The following is a 13,801-nucleotide window of genomic DNA, read 5'->3' as shown; positions in this document are numbered from 1 at the left end:
CGTTTATTGGAAAAATATTTTTTTTACAAAATCCACGTTTATTGGAAAAATATTTTTTAAAAAATCCACGTTTATTGGAAAAATATTTTTTAAAAAATCCACGTTTATTGGAAAAATATTTTTTAAAAAATCCACGCTTATTGTAAAAATATTTTTTAAAAAAATCCACGCTTATTGTAAAAATATTTTTTACAAAATCCACGTTTATTGGAAAAATATTTTTTAAAATATTTGAAAATAAATATTTTTGAAAAAATATAAAATATTTTTGAAAAAATATTTTTCAAAAAATCCAAGTTTATTAGAAAAATATGTTTCAAAACTTCCAAGTTTATTAGAAAAATATGTTATAAAAAATCCACGTTTATTGCAAAAATATTTTTTAAAAAATCCACGTTTATTGGAAAAATATTTTTTAAAAATTCCACGTTATTTTAAAAATATTTTTTAAAAAATCCACGTTTATTGGAAATATTTTTAAAAAATCCACGTTTATTGGAAATATTTTTAAAAAATCAACGTTTATTGGAAATTTTTTTAAAAAATTCACGTTTATTTTTGAAAAATATTTATAAAAAATCCACGTTTATTGGAAAAATATTTTTCAAAATTCCACGTTTATTGGAAAAAAATCCACGTTTATTGGAAAAATATTTTTTAAAATATCCACGTTTATTGAAATAATATTTTTTAAAAAATCCAAGTTTGTTAGAAAAATATCTTTTAAAAATTCCAAGTTTATTAGAAAAATATGTTATAAAAAATCCAGGTTTATTGCAAAAATATTTTTTAAAAAATCCACGTTTATTGGAAAAATATTTTTTAAAAAATCCACGCATTTTTAAAAATTCCAAGTTTATTAGAAAATTATGTTTTAAAAAATCCAGTTTTAGTGAAAAGATATTTTTTAAAATATCCACGTTTATTGGAAAAATATTTTATAAAAAATCCACGCTTTTTGGAAAATTATTTTTGAAAAATTCCACGCTTTTTGGAAAATTTTTTTTCTACAATTCCAAGTTTATTAGAAATTTTTAAAAAATCAATATATTTTTTTTAATTCAAAACATTTTTTAAAAAAAACACGATTATTGGAACAATATTTTTAAAAATTCCAAGTTTATAAGAAAAATATGTTTTAAAATATCCAGGTTTATTGGAAAAATATTTTTTAAAAACTCCACGTTTATTGGAAAAATATTTTTTATTTTTTTAAAAATCCACATTTATTGGAAAAATATTTTTTAAAAAATCCACGTTCATTGGAAAAATATTTTTTAAAAAATCCACGTTTATTGGAAAAATATTTTTTTTACAAAATCCACGTTTATTGGATAAACATTTTTTAAAATATTCACGTTTATTGAAAAAATATTTTTTAAAAAATCCAAGCTTGTTGGAAAAATATTTTTTAAAAATTCCAAGTTTATTAGAAAAATATGTTTTAAAAAATCCAGGTTTATTGCAAAAATATTTTTTAAAAAAGTCAACGTTTAATGGAAAAATATTTTTTAAAAATTCCACGCATTTGGAAAATTATTTTTTAAAAATTCCACGTTATTTTAAAAATATTTTTTAAAAAACCCACGTTTATTGCAAAAATATTTTTTTAAAAAATCCACGTTATTTTAAAAATATTTTTTAAAAAACCCACGTTTATTGCAAAAATATTTTTTTAAAAAATCCACGTTTGATGGAAAAATATTTTTTAAAAAATCCAAGCTTATAGGAAAAATGTTTTTTTAAAAAATTCAAGTTTATTGGAGAAATATTTCCTTTTTTAAAAATCCACGTTTATTGGAAAAATATTTTTTTAAAAAATCGACGTTTATTTGAAAAATATTTTTTTAAAAATCCACGTTTATTGGAAATATTTTTAAAAAATCCACGTTTATTGGAAATATTTTTAAAAAATCCACGTTTATTGGAAATATTTTTAAAAAATCCACGTTTATTGGAAATACTTTTAAAAAATCCACGTTTATTGGAAATATTTTTAAAAAATCCACGTTTATTTTTGAAAAATATTTTTAAAAAATCCACGTTTATTGGAAATACTTTTAAAAAATCCACGTTTATTGGAAATATTTTTAAAAAATCCACGTTTATTTTTGAAAAATATTTTTAAAAAATCCACGTTTATTGGAAATACTTTTAAAAAATCCACGTTTATTGGAAATATTTTTAAAAAATCCACGTTTATTTTTGAAAAATATTTTTAAAAAATCCACGTTTATTGGAAAAATATTTTTCAAAATTCCACGTTTATTGGAAAAATATTTTTTAAAAAAATCCACGGTTTTAGGGAAAATATTTTTAAAATAAATCCACGTTTATAGAAAAAATATTTTTAAAAAAAATCCACGTTTATAGGGAAAATATTGTTTTAAAAATCCACGTTTATTGGATATTTTTTAAACCCACGTTTATTGGAAAAATATTTTTTAAAAAACATCCACGTTTATTTGTGTTTGAAAAAATATTTCTTAAAATATCCAAGGTTACAAAAAAATGATTTTCTTTTCCATCTTCTAAAGGTGTTTTAAAAAATCCACCTGCTCTCCAATCATTACAATGCAAATAATTTTTCCAATTGAAAAGTTCTTTTTCAACCCCGTTTTCTTTTTTGGGCAGAATAAGTTTTCACATTCATCATTAATGCCAATCCAAGGAAAATATATTTACCATTTTCTTTTTTATTATAAATTGTATTTCAATATTCTACCTTTGTAAAAACGACAAAAACTAACTTTGACTTCATCCATACAAATCGTTGGTTTGGCGAACATCATTTTTCCATTTTCATATTCGTGTGTATTTTCATTACACATTTGAAATCAGTTTTTCATGTTCGAGTGTATTTTTCGTTGTGTTTTTTTTTGCTCTGATGGTTTTCAATTAACACAACCACAAAATTGAATGCCAAAGCCTGGCCGAAAGAAGGCGTCTGAAAACGAACCACAAAAATATATATCAAGGAAAGGAAATAAAGCAATAGGTTGGCGACAGGCTGCTATGGCGAAATGTCTGCTGTGGTTGGGTGTTTCTTGCCGCCGTCATCCTCATCTATTGAAAAATACAATCAAGCCCCCTAATACCTTTATGGCCATGTCGTCATCGCCATGGTGATCCAGATGCTGCTACCGGTGAAGATGAGGATGATGAAAACTTTTTTGGGTTGAAATGGAAAATTAAAACCTTGCAAAATTTTTTTTGTGAAATGTTAACCTCAGGAAAAATTGCCATTACCTCACAAACTACTGGCGAAAAAATTAATAGAACAAACAAACAAAAAATTGAAAGCGAAAAAAAAACCACCATAAACTACCTCTCTTAACTTTGAACAATGTCAGCAGCCACTTTTCCATTGCAGGCAGGCAGTCAGGCTGCCTGGCAGGCATTAGTGGCAGTTTACCTGACATTGAGCTTCACGTTCCACTTTTCGGATTTGTTTGCATTCACCACCATTTAATCTTTTGTGGTTAAATTGCTGCTGAATAAAAAAAGTCAATTTCTGTATGATGTATTTTATAATGCCAGCCACCCAGCATGGTGGGCGTTAGTTGTAAGCCGGGGACTTATTTGAAATTGAAAATCCAATGAATGTAATGAAGTGAAAATCAAATTAAATGTTTTTCCAAATAGCAATGCTACAAAAAAAAAATAGGCTCCATGAAATCTTAATCAAATTTGAACACGGTTCACAGGTTTGGGTCACGACCGCCGTTATAGAATTGAATGAAATGCAAATGTTAAGGAACCCCTGTTAATGGTTTGTTTTATTAGCCACGAAATTGAAATTGAGGCAATGAATGCAATGCAAAAGAATTTTTCAAATGAAAAAAGGCGAAATTCTAAAGCAATTTGAATGGAGTCGTATTGAAAATGGGGAAAAATTTGGGAGCAAAAAAAAAGAAACACAAAAGGGTTTCTTGTTGCGAAATGGGGGCGTATGAGTATTGTCTTGGAAATTGTTAGTCATACGCTGGGTATTTTTATTTAAAAGACTCATACGCTCTATTCGATCCGCCTTTGCAGCAATAAACGGGGATTTTTAAAAAAATAGTTTTTGAGTTCGAATGGATGCCTGCGTCCTTACCTTTTTTATTACTTCTCGTATAGTTAAGGTTTAAATTACATTTTTGTGTTCCAGAATTGAGAGTAGAATTCATCAAAAGATGAGCGTAAATGAAAATGTCACATCCATTAAAAAACAAGTCGTTTCACTCCATCATCAACATCGTCATCACCATGTGTGGGTATATGGGAAGACCTAACAAGCGGTTTTAAACGATGACATGCTGACAAATGGCACCCACATACATACACACATCAGTTACAAGGCTTTCACTGAACATCAAATTTTCCATTGAGAAAACAAAAGGCCTGACTGAACCCAACAAAGTCAAGAAAAAAACTCTTTTGTCAAAATCGACAGAAACACAACCACTTAAGCCCAACAACAACAAAAGGTTCCATTGGTTCCATGCAATTGAACTCAATTGTTTGATGCCAATACAATTGTCTGACACCAAAATACAATTGTCTACCCATGGATAAAGAAGCTGTGCAATGAAATTTGGAGTTCGTTGGTACTTCAGAATAATAAAAGAAATTCATTTTAAGGCTGAATAAAGAAAGCTTTGAGCGACAACTAAAGAGAATTATTGACATCAAAATCGGATTACCTTCATGATTTCCTAAGAGTTCAAAATTTTTTTTCAAACAACAATAAACGTGGGTTTTTAAAGAATATTTTATACAAGCACAAATATACGAGAATTTTTAAAAGAATATTTTTTAAACAAAAAATAAATGTGGATTTTTTAAAAAAATATTTTGTATCAATGCCCAAATAAAAGCGGATTTTTTTAAAAAATATTTTTCAAAGCTCAAATAAGCGCGTATTTTTTAAAAAACATTTTTTCAATAAACGTGGATTTTTTAAAGAAATATTTTTTCAATAAACCTGAATTTTTTTAAAGAAGAAACGTAAAGAATATTTTAAAGAAACGTGGTTTTTCAAAAAATGTTTTTTCAATAAGCACGTATTTTTTAAAAAATATTTATTCAATAAACGTGGATTTTTAAATAAGATTTTTTCAATAAACGTGGATTTCTTAAAAAATATTTTTTCAATAAACGTGGATTTCTTAAAAAATATTTTTTCAATAAACGTGGATTTCTTAAAAAATATTTTTTCAATAAACGTGGATTTCTTAAAAAATATTTTTTCAATAAACGCGGATTTTTTAAATAATATTTTTTCAATAAACGCGGATTTTTTAAATAATATTTTATCAATAAACGTGGATTTTTTAAATAATATTTTTTCAATAAACGTGGATTTTTTAAATAATATTTTTTCAATAAACGTGGATTTTTTAAATAATATTTTTTCAATAAACGTGGATTTTTTAAATAATATTTTTTCAATAAACGTGGATTTTTTAAATAATATTTTTTCAATAAACTTGGATTTCCCAAAAAATATCTTCTCAATAAACTTGGATTTCCCAAAAAATTCCTTCTCAATAAACTTGGATTTCCCAAAAAATTCCTTCTCAATAAACGTGGATTTTAAAAAAAAAAAAATTCAATGCCCAAATACAAGTGGGTTTTTTAAAAAATATTTTTTCAAAGCCCAAATAAAGGTGGATTTTTTTAAAAAATATTTTTTCAAAGCCCAAATAAAGTTGGATTTTTTAAAAAATATATTTTTATTAAATGTGGATTTTTTAAAAAATATTTTTCAATAAACGTTGATTTTTTAAAAAATATTTTTTTCCATAAACTTGGATTTTGTAAAAAAAAAACATTTTTTTAATAAACGTGGATTTTTTACAAATATTTTTTTAATAAACGCGGATTTTTTTATTTTTTCAAAAAACGTGGATTTTTTTAAAAAATATTTTTTCAATGAACGTGGATTTTTTTTTAAAAAATATCTTCTCAATAAACGTGGATTTTTTATACCCTCCACCATATGGAGGGTATAATTAAATTTGTCATTCCGTTTGTAACACATCGAAATATTGGTAGGAGACCCTATAAAGTATATTATTGATCAGCATAAAATTCTATGTCGATTTGACCATGTCCGTCTGTCCGTCCGTCCGTCCGTCCATCTGTCTGTCTGTTGAAATCAAGATACAGCTCGCAATTTTAAAGATAGAGAGTCAAAATTTGGTACAGAAGTTTTTATTACTTGCAGGATGGTTGGTATTGAAAATGGGATATATCTGTCCACGTTTTGATATAGCCCCCATAGAACGGTACCTCCCGATTATCGGTATTTTTAAGGTTTTAGCTTCATTATCATATCAAAATGGCTGAAATTTGGTACGTAGTCTTCTTTAGGGGTATAAAACTTTCCCCCAGAATTTTGTCGGTATCGGTCCACACCTTCATATAGCCCCCATAGAACGGTACCTCCCGCTTTTCGGTATTTTGAAGGTTTTATCTTCATTATCCTACCAAAATGGCTGAAATTTGGTACGTAGTCTTCTTTAGGGGTATAAAACTTTTCCCCAGAATTTTGTCGGTATCGATCCCCATCTTCATATAGCCGCCATAGAACGGTACCTCCCGATTTTCGGTATTTTGGAGGTTTTTGCTTCATTATCACACCGAAATGGCTGAAATTTGGTACTTAGTCTACGTTGGTGGTATAAAACTTTCCCCCAGAACTTTGTCGGTATCGGTCCTTGCCTTCATATAGCCCCCATAGAACGGTACCTCCCGATCGATTTCGGTATTTTGAATGTTGTGACCTCAATATTCCACCGAAATGGCTGAAATGTGGTATTTAGACTTCGTTGGGGGTACTCAAACTTCCCCTTTAAATTTGTCGGTATAGGTCCACGCCTTCATATAGCCCCCATGGAAAAGTACCTCCCGATTTTTCGTATTTTGAAGGTTGTGTCTTCAACATTCAACCAAAATGGCTGAAATTTGGTATTTAGTCTTCAATGTGATATAAAACTGTTCGCCAGAAATATGTTTGTACAGGTCCACGCTTTCATATTGCCCCATTTCTGACTAAAATTCGTCGGTATAAGTCCACGTTTCGATATAGCCCCCATAGAACGGTGCCTCCGGATTTTCGTAATACTGAAGATTGTCACGTCAATATCCAACCGAAATGGCTGAAATTCGTTATTTCATCTTCCAAGAGTTATAAAATATTCCACAAGAGTATTATCAGTATAGGTCCACCTCTTCCTATATCCCCATAGAATCCTACTTCTTGATTTTCGGTATTTTTTTAGTTTTAGCCACATTCTCTTACCGAAATATAGGAAATTTGGTATTTAGTCTTCTTTGAGCCTAAAAACTTTCCGTCAGAAATTTGTCGGTATAGATCGACGTTTTGAAATAGCCCCCATAGAATGGTGCCTCACATTGTTTTACCGAAATTGCTGAAATTTAGTATTAGGTATTCTTCATACACGAAAAGAAACTAATTATTCCATTTTACTTCAATACAACTTGTGGTGGAGGGTATAACAAGTTCGGCCCGGCCGAACTTAACGCCGTTCTTACTTGTTTTCAATAAACGTGGATTTTTAAAAAAATATTTTTTCAATAAACGTGGATTTTTTAAATAATATTTTTTCAATAAACGTGGATTTTTTAAATAATATTTTTTCAATAAACGTGGATTTTTTAAAAATATCTTCTTAATAAATGTAGATTTTTTAAAAATATTTTCTCAATTAATGTGGATTTTTTAAAAAATTAATTTTTAAACCCAAATAAATGTGGATTTTTTAAAAAATATTTTTTCAAAGCCCAAATAAATGTGGATTTTTTAAAAAATATTTTTTCCGAGCCCAAATAACGTGGAATTTATAAGTCTGTGTCATATAAAAACCATTGTAAACTTTACTAGCTTAAATACAACGATAATATTCGCTCATATATTGATAATATTCGCTGTTTTTCCTTTTTTAAAGACTTGTAGGCCTTAATAAAAACAACCCCATAAAAAAATATTCCCATAATGCATGACAATTTAAAAGTCCCAAGTAGTTACCTAAACCAAAGCAAATGCATTGTGGTTCAACACAAAACCACTTATGACCTGTAAAAGGATAAAGAGAAAACGACAAAGAGTTACACTAAAGCTTTAACATAAAACAAAAAAGAACTGTAATCCTGATGCCATCAACCGGACAATATGTTTGCTTATTTGAATAATAAATTTAAAACAAGTGTTGGTTTTTTAGTGTTTCTTCTTCTTCGTCTCAAAGAAGGAAAAACAAAATAAAATAATATTCACTTTAATGTAAAATGAAAAACAAAATGCCAAAAGGAGTCATGTGGAAAAATGTGTGTAAAAAAGTATTCAAAACTTGTAGTAGTAGTGGTAGCAGTTCCAACTTTTTATATTCGCTTTTATGTGTTGAAAACAAAATTTGTATACTAAAATTAATATTTATGAAAAGTTTTTGCAAGAATGTTGAAGACAAATGTGACATTTTTAATTAGCTTTGTACAGAAAAATAGAATGAAAATGTGGACATAACAAAGCAAAAAGAGGAATGTATGTATAAAAATAAAACAGTAAAAATAAATGCTGTAAGGTAAATGACCAGCAAATGCAACTTTTTCCTCTTGAGGATTTATGAAAATAAATTCCATGAATTGAAATAACATTTTGCTTTTTGCCACAGGTGTTTGTTTTTTGTGGGGTATTATGTTCTTAAGAAAATATTATGTATTATTTTGAAATTATATTTAATGCCCAAAAGTTAGGAAGTCTTTAAATATTAAATCTGCTTAAAAAGCAAATTATGTATTTTAGCGTTTTATGAGACGAAATAAGCTTAAATGGGCAAGGGACATTTGGGGCGTATGATTGACGACAAGGAGAAGTAATGTATACGTAACAAATACCATGGACATTAAGGCGACTGAGTGATGACAGGGTGAAGTAACTCATACTTTACTTCAATATTCTTAAAATCCCCAATGATTTATTGAACTTTAAACAAATATTTAAAAAAAACAGAAACCAAATATTAAGACAATGGAAAATATTAAAAAAAAATAATTTTATTTAATAATTGAATTTTTTTATATTGGGAAAAAATTTTTGGAAGAGATTTGGGACATTTCTTTTAGGAAAATTGAATTATTAAAAAAAGTTTTTTTAACAAATTAAAAATATTTTTTAACAAATTAAAAACTATTCGTTAAAAATGGAGGAACATTTGTTAAAAACTGGAATAATATATTTTTAAAAAATGCAAAAATATTTTTTTAATGGAAAAATATTTTATAAAAATTTAAAAAAAATTGTTAAAACATATGGAAAAATATCTGCAAAAACTGGAAAAAATATTTCTTTTAAAAAATAGAATTTTATTGGAAAAATATTTTTTTTAAAAATAGATTTTTATTGGAAAAATATTTTTTTAAAAAATCCACGTTTATTGGAAAAATATTTTTTTAAAAAATCCACGTTTATTGGAAAAATATTTTTTTAAAAAATCCACGTTTATTGGAAAAATATTTTTTTAAAAAATCCACGTTTATTGGAAAAATATTTTTTTAAAAAATCCACGTTTATTGGAAAAATATTTTTTTAAAAAATCCACGTTTATTGGAAAAATATTTTTTTTAAAAAATCCACGTTTATTGGAAAAATATTTTTTTAAAAAATCCACGTTTATTGGAAAAATATTTTTTAAAAAATCCACGTTTATTGGAAATATATTTTTTAAAAAATCCACGTTTATTGGAAATATATTTTTAAAAAATCCACGTTTATTGGAATAATATTTTTTAAAAAATCCACGTTTATTGAAAAAATATTTTTTAAAAAATCCAAGTTTATTGAAAAAATATTTTTCAAAAAATCCAAGTTTATTGAAAAAATATTTTTTAAAAAATCCAAGTTTATTGAAAAAATATTTTTTAAAAAATCCACGTTTGTTGAAAAAATATTTTTTAAAAAATCCACGTTTATTGGAAAAATATTTTTTAAAAAATCCACGTTTATTGGAAAAATATTTTTTAAAAAATCCACGTTTGTAGAAAAAATATTTTTTAAAAAATCCACGTTTATTGGAAAAATATTTTTTAAAAAATCCACGTTTATTGGAAAAATATTTTTTAAAAAATCCACGTTTATTGAAAAAATATTTTTTAAAAAATCCACGTTTGTTGAAAAAATATTTTTTAAAAAATCCACGTTTATTGGAAAAATATTTTTTAAAAAATCCACGTTTATTAAAAAAATATTTTTAAAAAAATCCACGTGTATTGAACAAATTTTTTTTTTAAAAATCCCCGTTTATTTTTCATTATATTATTTTTCATTTCTTTTCATTACAGATACTGTGTGGAATTTGAAGTCTTGAGAAGCTCAAAGGCCTGCCACAAGCTGCCACCCTATAATTTATTAATTGAAGGTATGAGCACACATTTTTAATAAAAAAAATTAGGTTATTTTGCATTTTCCCAACCTCTTTGTTCTTTTTTTTAATATTTTCAGGCGATCGTATTGTTGTACGCTGTGACATGGAAGCCTATATACCCGATTTTATGACCATGGATGAAATGAATTCCACTGCCCATAACTTAAATGGTCCATCAACGAAACATCACAATAATAATCCCTCATATAAGCAAAAATATGAAATACCCAATACATCGGCCATTATGGATGAGGATGAAACGGATATGGATGCCGAGAGTGATGAAAATATGATTGAAGATAGCAGCAGTAGCAGCAGTAATAGTGAAGAAGAGGAACATGATGAATATGATACGGCATCATTGACACAAAAGTCTGCTGCAGCCACAAGTAGCAGTACTAACCCAAGCACCATCAAAACCACCACCACTACAACAACAACAACGACAACCATATCACCCTATCCCCCATTGCAAATACGGCAATTCCATTGTCGTGGTGAAGGTTTACCGGGTCGCACAACAAGATGGACCGCATTGGCAGCACCCTCATGCCGTGGCAAATGGTTAAGATTGACACTGGATACACCCAAGAAATGTACACATCCACAGTTTGCATTTGTTTAAATTGCCGGGGGTATGAAGAGCAGAAAAGTGGGAGATAAAAATGAAATGTTTAAGTTCAGTTTTTGGGGGAAACAATTTAAAACAAGAAAACCAATTACAACAAAACTTTCTACATAATATTATTTCCACTAACACTATCCTAATTGAGTTTTAAGTAGATTTAGAATTTAGTTGTTTCGCAAAACAAAACCCTAATCTTTATTTATTTTCCTTAGCCCTTAAGAAGAAACAAAAAAAAAACACAAAACAAATTGAATGATAAATGGAATATTTAATAAAAAACAAGAATAAATGTTCATAGATGATAAGTTTGTCACCATCAACATCACCATCATTATCGTCTTTAATCACACTAGAAATCTCAGAAATAGGACTGGGAAGTGGATCAGGTCTAGATTCTATTCTATAATCTCAGCCCTGCTTACATGAACTATTTTTTGACCACCATCATCCTTCACACCGCAGCTGACAAACCAACACATTTCATTAAATAAGAACAAGCATATGATAAAAATAAAGAAATATATAAAACAACAACAACAACAAATGATTACATTAGATTGTACTTTCTTTAAGAAAAGTATATACCAAATAATAATAATAATAATTATAATATTAATAAATAAAAATAAATATAATTTTAAATATAAAAATAAGAAAAAATTATATTATTATTTGGAAAAATTATTCAAAGGTAAGTTTTAAACCTCGAGAAAGTAGATCTGCTGAAGAAAAACCAGTCCCGATGGTCTTCTTATGAAAGACACGAAGGTTCTCTTATAGACGACCATAATATGCGTAGGTCCTCTTCGATTCCTATAGGCAACTAGTTGCTCTTCTTACGAAAGACCACAAAACCTTCTCATAGAAAACCAGAGGGTCTTCTTGTAAACAACCAGAAAGTCTTCATTAAGAAAATGACAAGATGGAACCTTGAAGAACAGGGGGTTTTGTTATATGGATGATCATCTCATAGCTTATTTCAGCCCATTAGTGCTCTTTCTGAGGAGAGTTTGCTAAGAAAATTTCCTCTACAGAAAAAAATTTTTCTCATTTTTTCTATAGAAAAACATTTTCTTAGCCTCTGAGAACAGTTCTTTTCTGTAGAAAACAATATCCTAAGCCAGGTATTTTTTTTTCTGTAGAAAGTCCCTAATGACAGTTTTTTTTTAGAAAAAAAAGTTTCTTCAGTCCCTGATGACAGCTTTTCGTTTCAATGGAAAAAATGTCCTCACCGCGTGAGACCAGCTTTCTGTAAAAAAATATTTCTATAGAAAAAAATTTTTCTCAGTCACGGAGTACAGTTTTGTTTGTAGAAAAAAATTTCCTCAGTAATTTCTATAGAAAAAATAATCCAGTCCCTGAAAATATTTTTTTCTATAGGAAAAAATTGTTTCAGTTACTGAGAACAGTTTTTTATAGAAACAGTTTTTACAATACCTGAGAACAGTTTTTTATATAGAAAAAATCGTCAGTCCCTGCGGATAGTTTTACTTTAAACATATCTTCATCAGTACACTTTGAAAATTCAAAGTTTGTCCTTCAGAACCAATGAAATTTTTTCCCAAATGAGGACAGTCTTTTATCTACAAAAAATGTTCCTCTGCCGAAAATTTTTCTCAGTTTTTTTTCAATGGAAAAACGTTTCTTCAGCCCCTAAGGACAGCTCTTTTCTGTAGAAAACAATTTCTTTAGTCGAATAATTTTTTTTTTCGTAGAAAGAATTTTCTTTAGTCCCTGATGACAGTTTTTATAGAAAAAAAGTTTCTTCAGTCCCTGATGACAGTTTTCGTTTCAATGGAAAAAATGTCCTCACCGCGTGAGACCAGTTTTCTGTAGAAAAATATTTCTATAGAAAAAAAATTCGTCAGTCACGGAGTACAGTTTTGTTTGTAGAAAAAAATTTCCTCAGTAATTTCTATAGAAACAAGTAAGAACGGCGTTAAGTTCGGCCGGGCCGAACTTGTTATACCCTCCACCACAAGTTGTATTGAAGTAAAATGGAATAATTAGTTTCCTTTCGTGCATGAAGAATACCTAATACTACATTTCAGCAATTTCGGTAAAATAATGTGAGGCACCATTCTATGGGGGCTATTTCAAAACGTCGATCTATACCGACAAATTTGTGACGGAAAGTTTTTAGGCTCAAAGAAGACTAAATGCCAAATTTCCTATATTTCGGTAAGAGAATGTGGCTAAAACTAAAAAAAATACCGAAAATCAAGAAGTAAGCTTTTATGGGGATATAGGAAGAGGTGGACCTATACTGATAATACTCTTCTGGAATATTTTATAACTCTTGGAAGATGAAATAACGAATTTCAGCCATTTCGGTTGGATATTGACGTCACAATCTTCAGTATTACGAAAATCCGGAGGTTCTATGGGGGCTATATCGAAACGTGGACTTATACCGACGAATTTTAGTCAGAAATGGGGCAATATGAAAGCGTGGACCTGTACAGACATATTTCTGGCGAACAGTTTTATATCACATTGAAGACTAAATACCAAATTTCAGCCATTTTGGTGGAATGTTGAAGACACAACCTTCAAAATACGAAAAATCGGGAGGTACTTTTCCATGGGGACTATATGAAGGCGTGGACCTATACCGACAAATTTAAAGGGGAAGTTTGAGTACCCCCAACGAAGTCTAAATACCAAATTTCAGCCATTTCGGTGGAATATTGAGGTCACAACGTTCAAAATACCGAAAATCGGGAGGTACCGTTCTATGGGGGCT

General features: G+C 28.2%; 1 protein-coding gene across 1 annotated transcript in view; it reads left to right on the top strand.

Moving 5' to 3' along the window:
* The window catches only part of vex (somatomedin B and thrombospondin type 1 domain containing protein vexed), a 655,834-nt gene extending 644,260 nt beyond the window's left edge, over positions 1-11,574 (top strand). Inside the window, exons 5-6 of the mRNA XM_073979098.1 lie at positions 10,345-10,421; positions 10,505-11,574. Of these exons, the coding sequence (XP_073835199.1) occupies positions 10,345-10,421; positions 10,505-11,052 (625 nt within the window). The 3' untranslated portion in view covers positions 11,053-11,574. The remainder of the gene's footprint in view (positions 1-10,344; positions 10,422-10,504) is intronic.
* The last annotated feature ends 2,227 nt before the right edge of the window (positions 11,575-13,801 follow it).

This window comes from Musca autumnalis, unplaced genomic scaffold (assembly GCF_047663935.1).
Source record: "Musca autumnalis isolate F117 unplaced genomic scaffold, ASM4766393v1 scaffold_3, whole genome shotgun sequence".
NCBI lineage: Eukaryota > Metazoa > Arthropoda > Insecta > Diptera > Muscidae > Musca > Musca autumnalis.
The sequence above is the reverse complement of the archived record's forward strand: the minus strand, read 5'-3'. Positions and strand labels throughout refer to the sequence as shown.